General features: G+C 35.0%; 3 protein-coding genes across 3 annotated transcripts; all 3 read right to left on the bottom strand.

The window, feature by feature from the left end:
- Positions 1-942: 942 nt before the first annotated feature.
- Positions 943-3,339, bottom strand: LOC125422589 (putative disease resistance protein RGA4). Its single transcript, XM_048474656.2, has one exon. The coding sequence runs from the start codon at positions 3,337-3,339 to the stop codon at positions 943-945; it is 2,397 nt and encodes a 798-aa protein (XP_048330613.2).
- A 58-nt stretch (positions 3,340-3,397) lies between these two features.
- LOC132800710 (disease resistance protein RGA2-like) lies at positions 3,398-4,528 on the bottom strand. The gene has a single exon (XM_060814947.1). It carries the CDS (start codon positions 4,526-4,528, stop codon positions 3,398-3,400), a length of 1,131 nt encoding a protein of 376 aa, XP_060670930.1.
- An 8,549-nt stretch (positions 4,529-13,077) lies between these two features.
- Positions 13,078-14,395, bottom strand: LOC132800709 (disease resistance protein RGA2-like). Its single transcript, XM_060814946.1, has 2 exons — positions 14,090-14,395; positions 13,078-13,629 (listed from the first exon to the last, which is right to left on the bottom strand). The coding sequence occupies exons 1-2, from the start codon at positions 14,393-14,395 to the stop codon at positions 13,078-13,080; spliced, it is 858 nt and encodes a 285-aa protein (XP_060670929.1).
- Between the last annotated feature and the right edge of the window lie 3,450 nt (positions 14,396-17,845).

Here is a 17,845-nt window from a genome sequence, read left to right as displayed (position 1 = left end):
TTTATCTGGCAAGTGGCCGATGGTCATATCTTACACTTTTGTTCTGAATTTAGTTCATGAACCACTAGATGGTTACTTGTAAAATGATTTGCAATGACATGAATTATTTTAGGCTTTTGTTATTTATATGACAATTTTGTAGATAATGGAATAGATTTTAGTCGTTGTCGTAACTGCAGCCTACTGATCATATCTTGTTTATTTTATTGACAATTTGCTGAGTTACATATTTTCATCCTAAGTCACTGACATTAAGCTGCACCAAGTATAACCTTTGGTCATAAATGACAGGCTTGTTCTAGTAAAATCTTGAATCTCCTGGACAATAAATGCACAGACCTTGCTAAGGTTGAGTTTCGAGGCAAACCTGCTGTGACTTGGCGTTCAACTTTTTAACATTTTTTCAATAGTCGAGGGCATACATATGAATATGTATATATATATATATATTACTGTATGATGGTAAATTTGAATGCGAATTCCAATGATCTCCATTTATGTCCCTATTTTGAACTTTTTAAAAGATCTTACAGCAACATAGGAGTTGAAACTGCAAGTTCATCTTGGAATGGAAAAGTACATATATCAATTTAGCATGGTACACAAGCAAAGGTTTTTTTTGTCTCATAGTAATTAAACCCACCTTTGGTCACCCCACAACGACCAATTTCTCCAGAGTCCACCCAGTGTGCCTAGCAACAAATTAAAACAGAATTAGATGAATTGTTGCTTGTAATTAGGCATTAATCCATCATCACCAAGAGACTCTTAATCCTCTATAAACTACCACTTAATTAGTCCATTAACTACAATTCTCCATGAATGAAAAATGTGTACACACACACACACACACACACATTAAGTCTTGAAAATAAAAGAAGAAGATTATTATGAACTGAATGGATAATTTACCTGTCTACCTAAACAAGTAAACTCTCAGTACTAGTAGATACAATCTGCAACTTTCAACTGTGGGATCTGTGCAATCTTAGGCCAATCCTCACCTGTATCCCTTAGACACCTTGGTCCTAAGGTACTACATCCTAGAATCCATAGTGTCTGTAGAGAGCTCAGACTTTTTATTTCTTCAGGCAGTGAGGCCATTTTCGGACACTGGGATATTTGGAGGCCTCTAAGTGATTTTAACCTCTTGATCCACCCACGAAGAGATACTAAATTGCTACACCGATCAATCTCCAATAACTGCAGGCTGGTAAGGTGTTGAAGGCCCTCCGGGAGATCCACCAGTTTTGGAAGCCCCTTCAATTTCAGAAACAGGAGGCTTTGAAGAGGTTCCCACATAGTGTTTGCCTCGGCACCATCGGACATGTTGAGCTTCTCGCATGATTCAATCTCTAGATCCTGAAGTGAGGTGAGATTTTGAATACCTGGAGATAGAGACTTCAATTCTTCACAGTGAGAAATATGCAAAGTCTTGAGGGATGTGAGGCTTTTCAGGTAATCTGGTAAGAATTTTAGATCCTCAATGTTAATGATAATAAGACTTGTCAATTGGGAGAGAGGAGTGAATGACAACGAAGAAGTTGATGGCCATGACGCTTCTGTATGTGTTGCTGAAGTTGGTAATGTTGTTGCACCACTGAAGATTGTCAGTTGGAATGGTATCCAACTACTAATCAAAGTCGTCAATTGGGACAGAGAAGAGAAGGACGACAACGAAATTGCTGCTGCTGATGATGAGGGTTCAATAATATTTGTTGCTGAAGTCGGTAATGGTCCTGCACCACTGAGGATTGTCTGTTGGAATGGTTTCCAACTGCTATTCTGCAAGTTTATGGATTTGCTTACATATGGGAAAAGTGGCATGCATGTCAACTTTGGACATTTCCATATAGCTATCATGGAAAGACTATAAGGAAATGTGGGCAATATGTCAAAAGGATCACCATCCTTCCACCATCCCTTTAAATTAGGCAAGTCATTCAACATCAGAACCTCTAGGGATGGAAAGAATAGCGGTGCTGGTGTTGATGAGGAGCATGACATGTCACCACCTGCACTGTTGTTTGAAATAAACTCAAGACTGTGCAACCTTTCTAGTCTCAATTGCTTAAGAGAAGGAAGTTGATGCAGGGGAGGTAGATGTTGGCACTTAGAGCATGAAACTAACACAAATCTGACCAGATTTGTTAGTGACATAACCCAACTTGGGAACTTGATGCCGTTGTAGCTACTCAAAGACAATGATTTAAGATTTGGATGTGGTTGGAGACCTTCCACTTGCAGTTCATGATGCCCTGCCTCAATTGAATGAACATCCACAATACCACACCATGACAGTTCTAAGGATTGAAGATATTGTTTTTCTTTCAGCTTTGCAGCCTTGGATTGTTGGATAGCATCTTCCCCATGTTTCAAATTTTCAATTGTCAAATGCCCTCTCAAATTGTTTAGAGTCTCTAATTCATCAAGCTCACCACCTTTATGGCCATAGTCAATATCCAAACACAATACAAACTTTGATAATATCCGCAGACTCGTCAATTGACCTAACCCATGTGGCATACATTTCAATCCAGTGCAACTGTTAATATCAAGATTCCGGAGGTTGACTAGTTTATTAATGTTTTTAGGCAACATTCCAAGCTGTTTGCAAGAGTTGAGCTTCAGTGTTTGCAAATTATGCAATTTGGTGATACTATTCGGTAGTGCCTCAAACCAGTTTTCAGAAAGATCAAGATATCTCAAATGCTTCAACTTTCCAATGGATTTAGGCACTTCTCTCATATTCAAATTTTGCAAATTTAAAGTGCGAAGCAGCTTCAAATTTGAGCCAATTGCATCACAAAGTGAATATTGAGCCGTTCGAAATGTTCCTATTATAACTCCCCGGTGAGTGAAATTGTCATTGCAGACTATAATCGCCGACCGAATCTTTTTAGCTTCAATTAGTGAAGGTAGCATTTCTCCAAACATATGTGAATTCGAGTTGCAGTCGAATGAAACATGACGAGTCTTTTTGTTAATGTTTCTATCATTTCCATTTAATGTGGCACACTTTGTTCCAGCCACAAATATTGCTAGGTCATGCATGAGATCATGCATTTTGCATGTTGCTATGTTGCCCCATTCATCTTTTTTAACAACTTGAAAGAAATATCTCCAAAGTAATTCCTTAAAACAGTCATAACCCGCCTCTTCTAGACATTGATTTGGCTCTGAGGCCTTGATAAAATCTTGTGCCACCCATAAATTTGTTAATGTTTGCACGTCCATCACATAATCTTTAGGAAATAATCTACAATATGCAAAACAATGTTTCAAATGCGACGGAAGATGATCATAACTCAACTTAAGTGTTGGCAAAATATCTTCCATTTTTTATGTTTCCAAAAGCTCCTTCTCATTAAATAACAACCATTCTGTCTCTGGATTTTTACCATACAACATGCTTCCTATTGTTCTTATTGCCAATTCCTCCACACTTCTTTACAATTTGCCTCCCAATTTCCATAGTATTAGAATCAATCTTTGACGCTTGTTCTTTCTCAAAAGCCATTTGCTTAAACAGATTCCAAGAATTTTCTTCATCTAGAACTTTTAAGTGATATGGTTGCATTGTCCCGACCATCCTTGCAACTATTTCACTTCGAGTGGTTACAATGATTTTACTCCCTTTAACATCATTTGGCAACAAGTTCTTCAAGCCAAGCCATTTCTCGCGGCTTTCATTCCAAACATCATCGAGTACAAGAAGATAACGCTTCCCATTTAATTTTTCTCGAAGATGTTTTTGCAATTGTTCCATCTCAAGGTTTACCTTATCTGCTACTACGAACTTGGTAATTTTCTCAACAAGTAATCTCAAGTCAAAGACGTCAGAAACACAAACCCACAGTCTCACTTCAAAATGTTGTTGCACATTCTTATCATTAAAAACAAGCTGAGCAACCGTGGTTTTTCCTAACCCTCCAGCACCAACTATGGGAATGACAGACACATTCTCTTCAGTTTTGGCATCCAAAAGTCGTAGGATTGCCATTCTATCATCACCTCTTCCAATAACTTCTTCGTCGTGTACAAATGAATGAGTATGATCTCTCATTCTGGCCACAACATGGCTCGAAACCTCATAGCGCTCCTCCAAATTCAAATGAATTCTGTCAGCTGCAATGTCAGCTAGTTTCTTCCTAACTTGCTTTATTTTGTGACCCACTTTGCTCCTAAAACCAAGTTGGTTCGAGGACGAGAAGAAAGTGCGTACCTGCTTGGATATCTTGTTTCCATGCATCAGTCTTCTTCTTAGAGCTTCAGTGGAGAAGTCATCCACCAAATCATCAGCTTCATAAACCACTTCTTCAAGCCTCTCCAGCCAATTTCTGACTTGATGGTTATGGAACCTCTGCTTCTCGGCATCAAGGAGTACAGCTTTGATTGCTGAAACAGTCTTCTCAAGTTCTTGAAGCTCATCATTTACACGCCACAGCAATCCAATCTCTTCGATGCCAGCAGAGCCAAGCCTCCCAAGAATTCTTTCTGCAATGTTGAATAGGATAGCTTCTGCCATTTTCACTAGAAAGAAAAGCTCAAACAGTTGAAAAAAGTTTCCAAAGAAGATTGTGATTTTGAAGAGAGAAAGAGAATTTAGCCTTCCATATATGTTTATTATACGTATGGCCGGCTCGCCTGCTCTGATGGTGGAATCAAGGTAACTAAAAGCCAAAGTCATTCGCAATTTTTTTCTTATTTTAATTGATTTCCACAAAGCACCAAGAAAGTGAAGTGATAAGGACTTCGTAATTAACCTACAATTTTGTATTTCGATTAATGCCATGTGTTGTTGGAAGATTATTGGTTTCAGGTTTGCTTTGAAATTAATTACCACCAATAATATGTGCGTGGCCCAATCACTTTGTGATTGAAAAAATTAATTAAAAATTGATACCGACATGATCATTGTTGATCTTAATTTGATTTTCTGTTTTTGATCTTAAATAATAAAAAAAAAAAAACAATTCTGCTAATAAAGTTATATAGTGACTGAAACACAGTCCAAATCTGATTCTAAACATGACTGGTCACAGACAAACAGTTTGGTATGAATGGTACTTGGAAATAATTAGAGAAAAAGATGAAAACAATTATTGTTAGCTGTTTAGAATAAAATTTAATATAGATTTAAGTTTATGTCTCAAATAAATAAATTAATATAAAAAGATGGAACTATTTTGGTTTATTGGTGTTTCATATTTGAACTTTTCTTTTTTTGTTCGAAAAAAAATTGTATTTTTTTTTTTTTTCATGGAGTTGATAATTCAAATTCGGACTTTGTTTTGTGAATTTTGCCATTAAGCTATTATTTTGAGATAGTTAGGAAGTTTAAAATATTTTGCCAGCGATGCAATGGCGACTTGTGCTCTAGTAAAAGTTTATTATAGTTCTTTCATATTTGGTGCAAAATTTAACCCCAAAAAAAGGGAAAAAAATGAATAATTATACTTTAGTGCCTTCTAAAATTATTAGATTTTATTTTGAAATTTTTAAAATAAATTTTCTTATATTAATACCTTCTATTTTAAAAATATTTATAAATTGATCTAATAGAGTTAAAATTAACAGAAACGTCAAATTGGGGTCATGTGGCAAGCATATAACCCCCAAATCTTTTTTTTTAATTTATTTTTAATATTTTTCCATTTCAAAAATTTCAAAAATTTTAAAAATCCCAAAAAATATCAGATGTTCAAAAAAATTAAAAGTTCAAAAAAATACATTACAGTAAAACAAAAATTCCAGGAGTACAATAAAAAATATCAAATGTTTAAAAAAAATTTCAAGAGTCCAAAAAAATATTATATGGTTAAAGAAAATTCTAAGAGCCGAAAACAAATACTAGAGGTTCAAAAAATATTCTAAAAGCCCCAAACAATTACTACATGTTAAAAAAAAAAAAAAAAACAGAGAGTTCAAAAACAATACCAGATGTTTAAAAAATTTATGAAAGCCCAAAAAAATCAAATGGTTAAAAAAATTTTGAATGCCCCAAAAAATATTAGATGGTAAAAAAAATTATAAGAGCTTGAAAAAATATAAAATGTTCAAAAACTTTTCAAGAGCTCCAAAAATAACCACATGGTTAAAAAATTCTTTATTGTTAATGATAATGAGAGTTGTCAATTGAGATATAGGAGAGAAGGACGATGAAGAAGTTGATGGTGATGCTTCTATATATTTGTTGCTGAAGTGGTAACTGTGGACGCATGATTAAATATCTTTTGTTAATTAATCCTGGATATACAAATATCTTTACCATTAGAGTACTATTCTTTCAGGGATATATAGCCTGGAAGTTAAACATTGTTGCTATTGATGCAATGGGGAATTAATTTGTTCTCTATTTAACAATTATTATAGTTCTTTGGTGCATAATTTAACCCAAAAAAAGAAAAAAGAAAAAAAACTATATATGTATATATATATATAGCACCCTTTTTTTTTTTTTTCTCAAATTAGATGAACCAGTCTAGTGGCTTCATAGCTGCATGTATTCTATATTTACATATAGCATACTTTCATAACGATCAATATTATACGTAAAAACAACACATTTGACTTGCCCAATGCTCAAATTTTCAAGGGTCACTTTGTCTGAATATAAGAATAAAAGCTCAAGGGTCTTGGTAAGAAAAAAAAAAAATACATACATAATCAAGAGTCAGAGATAAATAATCTCACTTTAGAAATTTGATTGCAGAAACTGGAAGAAAAGTAGAGTTAGCGAAACAATTGTTCAAAAATAGTACGTAGTAAAACAAAAACTAAACAAATGGTTCAGTTATAATAATATGTTTGTCTGCATAAAATATATCCAACCAAGAGAGTCGTGAAACCTCCTTATTATCTTGAACCCCCCCCCCCCCCCCCCCCGACCGAGCAGTAGTTCCCCACGGCTGACAAATAGGAGTTTAGGCCGTAAAAGAAGGGCACTGAGTCTTCCACTTCCTTTTTGCAGGGTCATCCATTTTGCCCACATAATTCTTTCCTGCACCGCATTAAAACTGGTTTAAATTTAGCAACTTAGTGATAAATAATCAAAACAGCCATGCTGGATATATATTAAAAATTCAACCAATTTCTTAATTAGCAAAAATATTATTATCATATATACTTACAAGTTACAATTAACTTCCTCTTTTCAATGTCACATTCAATTGTTAGTCCATTTTCCAATTTCCACTGTCCCAGAGCTTGAGCTTCCTACGTTCTCTTCTTCAATAGCTTCCACAAAAAATAAATAAATAAATAAAATTAAAAAAAATTAAAAATTTTTGATATAATGAAACATAATTATGATGAATGAAGGATAGCAAGGATTAATATAGTGGAGTTGTGTACCTCCCAACCTTCGACCTTTTCACCTTCACATATATTACTGCTATCACCCATATCCAATTTCACTGCTTCTATGAAATTCTCTATCCAAAAAAACTATTGAATCACCACCCCATCAACTGGTTTGAGATTAGGATGTGTATATATATATATATAAGTAGAAAAGAAAAGAAAAAAAAAAGAGTAAACAATTATTAATTAACAGCCAAAATTTAATATATACATACATGTAACACCCCGTCCTGAACCATGTCGGAAATTTTTACACGTTGACCGAGGTTGACTGTTGACCGTTGACCAAGGGGTCAAAAGTTGACTTTTTGTTCCGGTTGGAATTCTAGGTTGACTGAGGTACCGTTACGAAGTACACGTTGGCACGAGTTCGTAGACTGGTAGCACGTTGAAACCGGAGCTACGGTTTGAAAGTTATGAGCAAAACAAGTTGAGGTCCAAACTGTCCAAGGGGTGCCGGAGTTGACTTTTTATTCATGCAAGGTTGAGTTTTGACTCATGCATGGTTGTGAAGTGCTCGTCGATACGAGTTCGTAGACTAGCGGCACGTCCAATTTGGACATGTGGTTTGAAAGTTATGGACCTGTAAAGTTTTTCAAACACCGTATTATTTTAATATTATTTTTAAACGCGTAACGATGTGCCACGTGTGACTTAATGAAGGTGACCGTGTGTCACCATGTTGAGAAGCCACATGTCAACCATGTGTAAAATCAAATTATTTTTATTATTATTTTAAATAATAATATTTTTTTTAATTATTTAATTATTTTTATTTCATTTTATTTTTTCTTTTTCTTTTTCTTTTCTTTTTCCCCACGTGGGAAAACACCCTTCTTTTTTCTTTTTTTTTCTTTTTTTTTCCTTCTTCTTCCCCGAGCATCAAAACACAAAACACGCACAGTTTTTTTTTCTCCCACCGGCCGTCTCTCTCTCTCCCGTGTTTAACTTTTCCGGCCACCCATACAGTACACGCGCCGGCCACCGTCCAAGCCCACCACCTCGCGACCTCAGCCACCAAATCTCCCAGCCAGCCGCCGCCGGACGTGCCCAGATCGGGCCGGCGAAGTCGCGACGGCGAGGTGAAATTTTTCCGGCGATTCTCGCCGTTTCCGACCAACCCAACCCGTCCCATACCTCTATCCCACTATTTTCGACCCCTCTGAGTCCATTTCCGGGGTTAGATTGCCCAAAATCCCCATCGTTTGAAAGATCCCTCAAGTTTAAAACCGACCGAAGCTTTCCGGCCAAATTCCGGCCACCTCCGGCGGAATTGGGGTCGATGGAGACAGGATTTGTGATCCTCGTCCCACGAGCTTCGATTCAGTATATCATTCGCCTATTTTGATTAACGTTTGTGTTTGACCCCCCCGGGTACCGGGTATTATTTACCCGATTAAAATATTAATTTATTTGACTGTCTGTGAATTTTGTTCTAGGAGCACCGGTGAGTCGTGGAATTGATCCCGTAGTGGATCATGGTTTAATTGCGTGCTCCAGGTGAGTGACCCACCTTTAAAAATATTTTTGGGGTAATTAATTGTATTTATGTGGTATTAATTTGATATCTGTAATTGGTGCTCATGTGGCGTGTTTTAAATACAATCGGGAAAAATATTATTTTATATATATATTTACCCAATGGTGCTAAATGAAATTTTGGGGTCATTAAGAAATTCCCGATTATTATTTTATTGTGATTAAATGGTATTTATTACACATGAGCAAGTATTTTCAGTAATTGATTGTGTCTGGATTTTATATCATTTTTGGGCAATTAATTATGTTTAATTAGTATTTAAATTATGCTCATGTGGTGTGGTTTAATTATGGTTTTATTGTGGTATAATTTATTTATTATGCATGAGCAAAGTATGTTTCGGTATTAATTGTACGTGGTTTCAAATATGATTTTTCGGGCATAATTGGGTTAAATATTTTACGAAAATATTGGTTTAAATTTTATAAATTATGCCCGCGGTATTTTTATGGTTGCATCTCGTACTTCGAGGAAATTGTGGTTTGTTGGTTATCAATGTTTCGTACCGGGTTATTGAATAAAAATATGTGGGATGGTAAGTGTGAGAATTTAATGTATTTCCCACGGTAATTTTGGAAAAACAGTACGGTTAGTTAATAATGTTTATTTTTAGACGCACTCATACAGTATTGGTCTTCTGGTGTATGGTGTATGGACACGTGGTAGCGCGCGGTTATTATGTGGTTTAGCGCGTGGTTATTACTTCACCCGTGAGTTGCCATTGGACCGTGGGCAGGCAAGGTTATTGTTGTGCACAGCCGCCCCCCTCCTTGGCCGGGTGATGGTTTCAGCAGCGGTACTGTCGGGACGCCGAAGTGACCGTTGCAGGTTTCTCTCTTTAACCCCCCGCCAGTCGATGCTCGGGACGCTGGGTATCGGAGGGCATCACTGGTATATGGTGTGGTGCGTCGGTGTAAATTGCAAATAATGTTTTAAACTCCAAAGGTGTTCTAAAATTATTTATTATAATTTATTGCAGTTTATTTATATTTGGGGTATTTATTTATTTAATTGTTGTTTATTAAATTATTTGGTCCCTTGGTTTTCGGGAGGTACGAATATCGGGTTTTGTGAAAATGTTTTAAAAGGGGAACATTTCCAACGGAGTGAATAGTGAGGGTTTTGAGAGAAAGTATTACTTCAATTGTTTATTTATTTATTATTTAATTGTTCGGTACTGGTTAATTAAATTCCTTTATTTTTATATTATTATTATTAAAGGTGTACAGTAGATAGGGTCACTCACTGAAATGATTAGCATCTCACACTCTTAAATTCCGTTCCCCTAGGTCCAGGTTGGAGACGTTGATTGTCCGGGGCGAGCTCAACGTCTCAGTTCGTTGCCGAAGGTTCAAGAAGTTTTTCTTCCCTTTTTTCCTCACTGTCATGTATTACTTCTGATCTGTCATTTTATAAATTCCACATTTGTTGTATAATGCTCTGTATACTGTATTGGACGTGTAGTTGTTATTTATGCACTGGGTTGCTGCTGTTGTTATTTGAAGTGCTGAAATTTGTGGAACCAATCTGTAGTAACGTGGGAGGAATAAGGGGATGTTTTTAGAAGTGTGTTTTCAGTGCAGGTAGTTTGTGGTAAGTAAATCCCTTAGGGGAGGCTCTGCCGGATTTTCCTTGGAGGGTCCGGTGATATTTCCCTGGGATCAGGGCTTGTCTAGGGTTCCGGGGAAGGAATTCTGGACGGGTCCTGACATACACGTGAAGCAATCATACATATAAAATGTGCTGCGTACGAAAATAAATAAGAAAAGAATAAAATTAATATTTAGTTAGTTAATTATATCTTCTTACACAAATGCATAGACCAAATATACTAATTAGAACAATTAAAGAAATTATCAATATTACATTCAATTCATGAATATGCATCGACCGCAGCATCCTGCAAATAGAAAAACCAGAAAACTTTTGAAAATTAAAATTAATTAGGAAGTGAGAAAACCACTATTGGTCAACGATCGATAAAGGAGCCTTTTAGGTACCTGAACTTGCAGAAAGGTTTTTGTCATCAATGGATCCGCAAGTCTGGGATATGAGAAATCTTAGGCCTCTTTTTCACTTTGTCACATTTCCTAATCTTCAAGGTGTGTAAAGAGGTGAGTCTTGTTATTTCTTCAGGCAATGATTCCAATTTGGGGCAGTTTGAAAGCTCAAGGTTTCGAAGAGATGTGAGGCTTTTAATCCACTCCGGACGTGAAACTAAATTTTCACAATCACTAGTCTCCAGTTTCTGCAGGCTGGTAAGGTGTTGAAGGCCATTTGGGAGATCCAGTAGTTGCAGAAGCCGATAAAACGACAGTGTGTGGAGCCCTTTGAGAGGTTTCTTCCACATGGTAATTGTATGGGCTTCGTCATCATCCATGTTGAGCTTCTTGCAGTATCCAATTCTTAAATTCTGAAGTGAGTTAAGATGCTGAATACCCGGATACAGAGACTTCAATTCTTGGCACCCACTGATTTTCAGATCCTTGAGAGAAGTGAGGCTTTTCATCTCATCTGGGAGAAATTGTAGATCATGAATGCTATGAATAACCAAAGACGTCAATTTGCAGAGTGGAGAGTAGTAGGAAGATGTTGATGACGATGATGACGATGACGATGACGATGATGATGATGATGATGATGATGATGATGATGATGGTTGATCATTAATGGGTCTTGCACTGCCATTACTGTCACTGAGGATTGTCTGTTGGAATGGTTTCCAACTGGTATATACCAACTCTACATGTTGGCTTACATATGGAAAAAGTGGCATGCATGTCAAGCTTGGGCAACCGTTGATAGTTAACTTAGAAAGACAATTGGGGAATATGGGCAACATACAATCATCATGAGTACTACTCGCTGTGACAGATGAACTATCACCCCTTCGCCACCATCCCTTTAAATTACGCAAGTCATTTTTAGGGAAGGAAACAATATTAAAGTCGAAAATGACGATGATGAGCAAGCCGAGTACTCATCCTTTGAAACATACTCAAGAGCATCCAAATCACTTAGCCACAATTCCTCAAGACAAGGAAGTTGATGCAGTGGCGGTAGACGTTGGCAATTGTAACAGTTCCATAATTCCAATGTTACCAGATTTGTAAGCGAGTCAAACCAACTTGGAAACCTGACACCCTGATGTCTCCCAGTATACAAATCTTTAAGATTTGGATGCGGTTGGAGGCCTTCCAGTTGCATTTCTATCCCTCTGCCACTTCCTCTGTTATTTCTTCCAATTTAACATCTTTAATCCAACTTAACCTTAAGGATCGAAGATGTTGCTTCTCTTTCAAATTTGCCCCCTTTGGTTGTACGATTGCATCTATTCTAAAGTTTTCAATTTCCAACATCCCTCTCAAGTTGTTCAGTCTCCCTAATTCATCATCCCCGCCGCCATCCTGATGCTTAGAGGAAAAACTCATGTCCTCACTCAATATAAACCTTGATAATTTGCGAAGGCTTGTTAATTCACCTATTCCACGTGGCATGTATTTCAGACTCCAGCACCAATAAATCTCTAGACTCCGGAGGTTGATTAGTTTCTTGATGTCCTTAGGCAACACTTGAAGATTATTGCAAGAGTTGAGCTTCAGTGTTTGTAAATTATGCAATCTGGTGATACAATCTGGTAGCGCCTCAAAAACATTAAAAGAGAGATCAAGATATCTCAAATGCTTCAGCTTACCAATAGATTTAGGTACTTTCCTAATACCTCCACGTTGCAAATCCAACGTGCGTAACAACTTCAAACTTAAAGCAATTGCATCACATGTTGACTCATCAGTAGCCATAAAAGATGACATCAATAAAAGCACTTTAGGCCTAAGAATCGTCATCATCTTTTTAGATTGAACCAATGAAGGTAGAAGTTCTTGTAGTGAAGAAAAACCATATCCATACAACATATGACGTGTTTTACTGTTAATAGGTTCTGTATTTCCAATTAGCCTATCAAACTCGGGTCGTATTATTGACTCCGCAAGGTCATGCATTAAATCATGCATTTTTCATTTTGTTACATTGCCATTGTCATCTGTTTCAACTTCTTCAAAGAAGGATCTCCAAAGTAATTCCTTAAAATACTCATAACCCACGTCTTCCAAACAATCAGTTGGATTTGATATCTTAATAAAACCTTGCGCCATCCAAAGCTGTACTAGAATTTATACATCAACTTCATAATCTTTAGGAAATAAAGAATAATATACAAAACACTGTTTCAAGCTTGATGGAAGATGATCATAACTCAATTTAAGCGTTGAAATTATATCATCTTCCTTTTGAGGTATCTTTGAAAGCTCTTTTTCCATAAATGAAGACCACTCCGTTTCTGGATTTTTTAAACGTAATACGCCTCCAATTGTTCTTATTGCAAGAGGAATTCCGCAACACTTGTCCACGATATGCTTTCCAATTTCTAAAATATTGGAACTGATATTCGACTCTAGTCCTTGCTTCAAAGCTATTTTCGTAAATAGTGCCCAAGATTTCTCTTTATCCATGGCTTTTAAGCCATAGGCCTTCATTGTGCCTGTAATCCTTGCAACAATTTCCTTTCGTGTGGTTACTATTACTTTACTACCTTCAGCACCACTTAACAATAAGCTTTTCAAGTAGTCCCATTTCTCTTGCTCCTCGTTCCAAATATCGTCGAGTATAAGAAGATACCGTTTTCCATTTATTTTTTCACGAAGAATTTGCTGCAATTGTTCCATCTATTTATTTGCATTAAGTTCCACATTTGCAGATTTAATGATCCTTTCAATAAGTAATTTCACATCAAAATTATCAGAGACGCAAACCCACAATCTAAGATCAAAATGTTTTTGGACTTGTTCATCATTGAAAACAAATTTGGCAGGTGTGGTTTTTCCTAAACCTCCAATACCAACAATGGGGATGATAGATACATTCTCCTCAGTTTTGGTATCGAACAGAAGTTGTAAGATGGCAATCTTATCATCATCCCTACAGATTACTTCTTTCTTGGATACAAAAGAGTGAGTATTGTCCCTCAGTCTATTCACAACTTTAGTCTCTCCATGATGGGTCCTCCAACTTCAAGTGAATTCTATCATTTCCAATTGGAGCCAGTTTCTTCCTCAGATCCTTTATTTTGTGACCCATTTTATGCCTGAAACCAAGTTGGTTGGAGGAGGAAAAGAAAGTGCGTACCTGCTTGACCATGTTGTTGTTTCCAGGCAACAGACTCTTTCTCAGAGCTTCATAAGATAAGTCATCCACCAAGTCATCAGCATCAAGAACAACTTCTTGAAGCCTCTGAAGCCAAACCTTGACTTGATTGTTATGGTTCTGCTTCTTCTCGGCATCGAGGAGTACACCTTTGATTGTTGAAACAGTGTCCTCAAGTTGTTCAAGCTCATCCTTTACACCCCACAGTAATATGATCTCTTCAGCAGCAAAAGAACCCAACATTCCAAGAATCCCTTCAGCAACGCTGGAGAGGATAATTTCTGCCATTTTTGCCTGAAAAGGAAGCTCGAAGTGTTGAAAGCTTTCAAACAGAGAATTTGAGTTGGAGGGTTCTAAGATCAGAGAAGATAGTGATGTGTAGAAAAGGAAGATTCCCTGATCAGGCAAGTATTTGCATTGGCTTTACTTTAACGTAGAAAAGTGAATTATTGAATTCAAATGATTAAAAAGCAAAAATCATACCCATATTTACCCTTTCTACGTTGGTCTAACGATTCTAACGTGAAAAAAAAGTGTGTTGAATAAAACAACTAGAATAAAAGGCTATGATTCCCCAAAACACCAATGACATTATAGAAGAGTGAATAGTTGCATGCTTTTGCTTAAAAGATTTGATGCTTGTATACAAAAACCACCAATCATTCATTCATGTATTAATAAATGGAATCTTACATCTATCTTAAAAATAGTTGTTATATATATTTTTTTCATTTGGTTTATTTCATTTTCTTTTTTAATGTGTTCTTAAATATTTGTCATTGAAACAATCAAATAGAAGATCTGGATCATTTGGTTTGTTGTCAAAACGTTAACGTTTTTCTATCCCTTCTGACTAAGGAAACAATTCCACATGGCAAAATGTAATACGCCGTAGTACATTGCACAGAAGTAATAAAATAATTTTTTAAAACTATGAATAGCTTGCTCTGGGCCTCTCAGCTAAATATATGTGTTTCTGGTCCTTGAGAACCTCTGCATTTGGTCATTATTATTGCGTATTGGCTCCACTTAGAACTTTGACTTTCCCACCCAAAAAAAGAAATTATATATAGACCAAAAAAATATAATAATAATGAGGAAAACATTATCAAACCTGTTTCCAATTGAAGCTACCACATCATCAGGAAGATCTGCCCAATTTGGTGGTGATGATCAGGAGTGGGGCCCTTACTAATAGTTTGATTGCAGCAGTAAAAGGATGAAAATATGGACAAATTTTGGTTAAGAATAAATTTTTTATACAATGCAATGCAAGAAGGTAGGACATAGGAATCTATTCTAAAATTATATATGCCATGGTTTAGAAAACTAATCCAAAACAATCCACTTCCTTTGTTGAGAATATGAGAGCCATCTTTACTTTTGGATCAGTAGTGCAAAAGCCCATATCCCAACCAATTTCAGGACCCAAAAGAAAGAAGCCCATGTTCCCAAAAAAAAAAAAAAAGAAAAAGGAAAGAAAAAAAGGTTTTTATGTTTTCTGTGTGAGACATGAGTTTGATATTATATACTGGGGACATGTGGGGGTTCTTATAGTCTCAAGAGAAATGTCTTCATCATCACCAACATACTCCTCACATTCTTATGTGATTTAGGTACAGTCACCTTCAATGACTTGTGCTGGTGGTGTGCTCTAGGCCTTCACATTCCCACGCAAATCCCACCATTTCAAATCGCTGCTCTTTCTACAAGAAATTCTATTTTTTATGTGTACAGGTATATTTGTAAGTAGCTCCAACCTTCTATTATTTATAAACAAAAACTACAAAATAATTTAAAAGTCTGTCAGTTTGCTCTTCATTTTCTTTTTGACAATTTAAAAGCTTTTTTTTTTTTTTTTTTTGGTTCTCTGGTGATTTATGACTATAAAAAAAATAACAATAATGAAGTTGGATATAATTTTTTTTTTATATTATTTCAATAATGATCGAAATATCAAAATATGTATTAAATAATATATGTTAAAATACTATTTATTGATATATTTAAATAAGTTTTAAACATAAAAACTAATTTTTTTAATGATTTTGTAAATTAAAAAAATAAATTAATTAAATATTATTATATTATTTTAAAAAATAAATTTGATAAATAACTTAACAACTTTAGTACTCTTATGATTATTTTGTTAGCATATTGTAATTAATTTTCCAGCGCAACAGCAGGTTTCAAACCCAGCTGAGTGGTGTATTAAATAGAGAGCTTAATTAGTAGAGTTGCAGATAAGTCCTGAGACTTCAGTCTCTGATTTCCATTGATGAATATAATTTCAGATAAAAATATATTTTATTTGTAAAAATAAAGAATTGAATCGATCTCTCTTTTCTTCATTTCTTACAGACTACAAGATTCCACCAATATATTAAACTTAGTTATGAGAATACTTTCAGCATATAATTTAATAACAGGAAAAAAAATTAAAAAAATTATTTAAAAAAAAAAAAGAAGAAGAAGAAAAAGAAGCAGTATTGTGGATATTTAGAATAACTTTTTAATCATACGTGGGTTATAATCCATTGAGTTCGAGTAAAATATTTATGATTTAGTCATAAAAAAGCGATTTTACAAAAAGAAAAAAAAAATTATACAAAATCCTTGATAGTTGATATGAGAAACAAGTTAAATGATTAAATAGCTGCAGAGGCAGCTCAACTGCATTTCTCAATTTCACTTCGCACGTTCAATCAAAGTCTCGAAGAAGGGATTGATTCTTGCTATCAGTCATGTTTATTGACGTGGGTCCCAACTGTACGGAAAGAATTACAAGCAATCAGAGCCGTTAAAACTACTTCATCATGTAACTTTGTGCGGTGCCTAAGTAAATTACAATTCTATTCACATATTATTTGGACAAAATTCAATTCATCTTTGTATTTTTTGTTTTTATCAGTTTACTTAATTTATAAATTATTTAAAAAAATTTACATCTTAATATGGTTCGAATTTATATTTTCATAAATATAAATAAAATTATTTAATCTATCCATTTTATTAATTTAATATAATTTAAATTTATATTTTTATGAATATAAATAAAAATATTTAATCAATAAAATTATTTGCTTCGTTAATATAAATTTATCTGTTTATTTTATTTAATTAATTTTTAATTAGTAGAAAAATGGGGGAGATAATTGTCATTGAAAATGCCGAAAGTGGTGGCGCTCGAAATCATGGGGACACGAGCAGCCAAATGGGACAACCTGTAAACCAAGTGAGCGAGTATTATAAAATTTGAAAAACTAAAATGCCATTATTTTTTTTTTATTTTTTATATCTATTTTCTCCTCGTTATAATTTTATAAATATATTTAATCAGTAAATGGAAATTTTCAAGATATTGTATGATAAAACAGTTGTTGAATTATCCGCCGAAGGCACATATTACAATTATATAGTGTAAATTAATTTTAAAAACTGACTTTAAGATTTTTTTTTTTTTTTTTTTTGTGGGTAATAAAACTGACTTTAAGAATTTGTTTAATTGTAAACCAAGCGGCATATTCATACACTGACGTTAGGTTAGGTCACAACCGTCAATTAAAAAAGTACAGAGAGCAAACCCCATTCAATAAGGAGCAAGAAAGTCATTTAATACATTAAATTCGACTGTAAACTTAATTTTAAATCCTTACCTTCATAATTTGTAAAATCACTGGAGTTGGTTACAAAGTAAGTAATGACTTTTAAATGGGAAAAGAAAAAAAAAATCTCATA

Source organism: Ziziphus jujuba, chromosome 2 (genome assembly GCF_031755915.1).
Source record: "Ziziphus jujuba cultivar Dongzao chromosome 2, ASM3175591v1".
Taxonomy (NCBI): domain Eukaryota; kingdom Viridiplantae; phylum Streptophyta; class Magnoliopsida; order Rosales; family Rhamnaceae; genus Ziziphus; species Ziziphus jujuba.
This window is presented reverse-complemented; position numbering and strand designations above follow the sequence as displayed.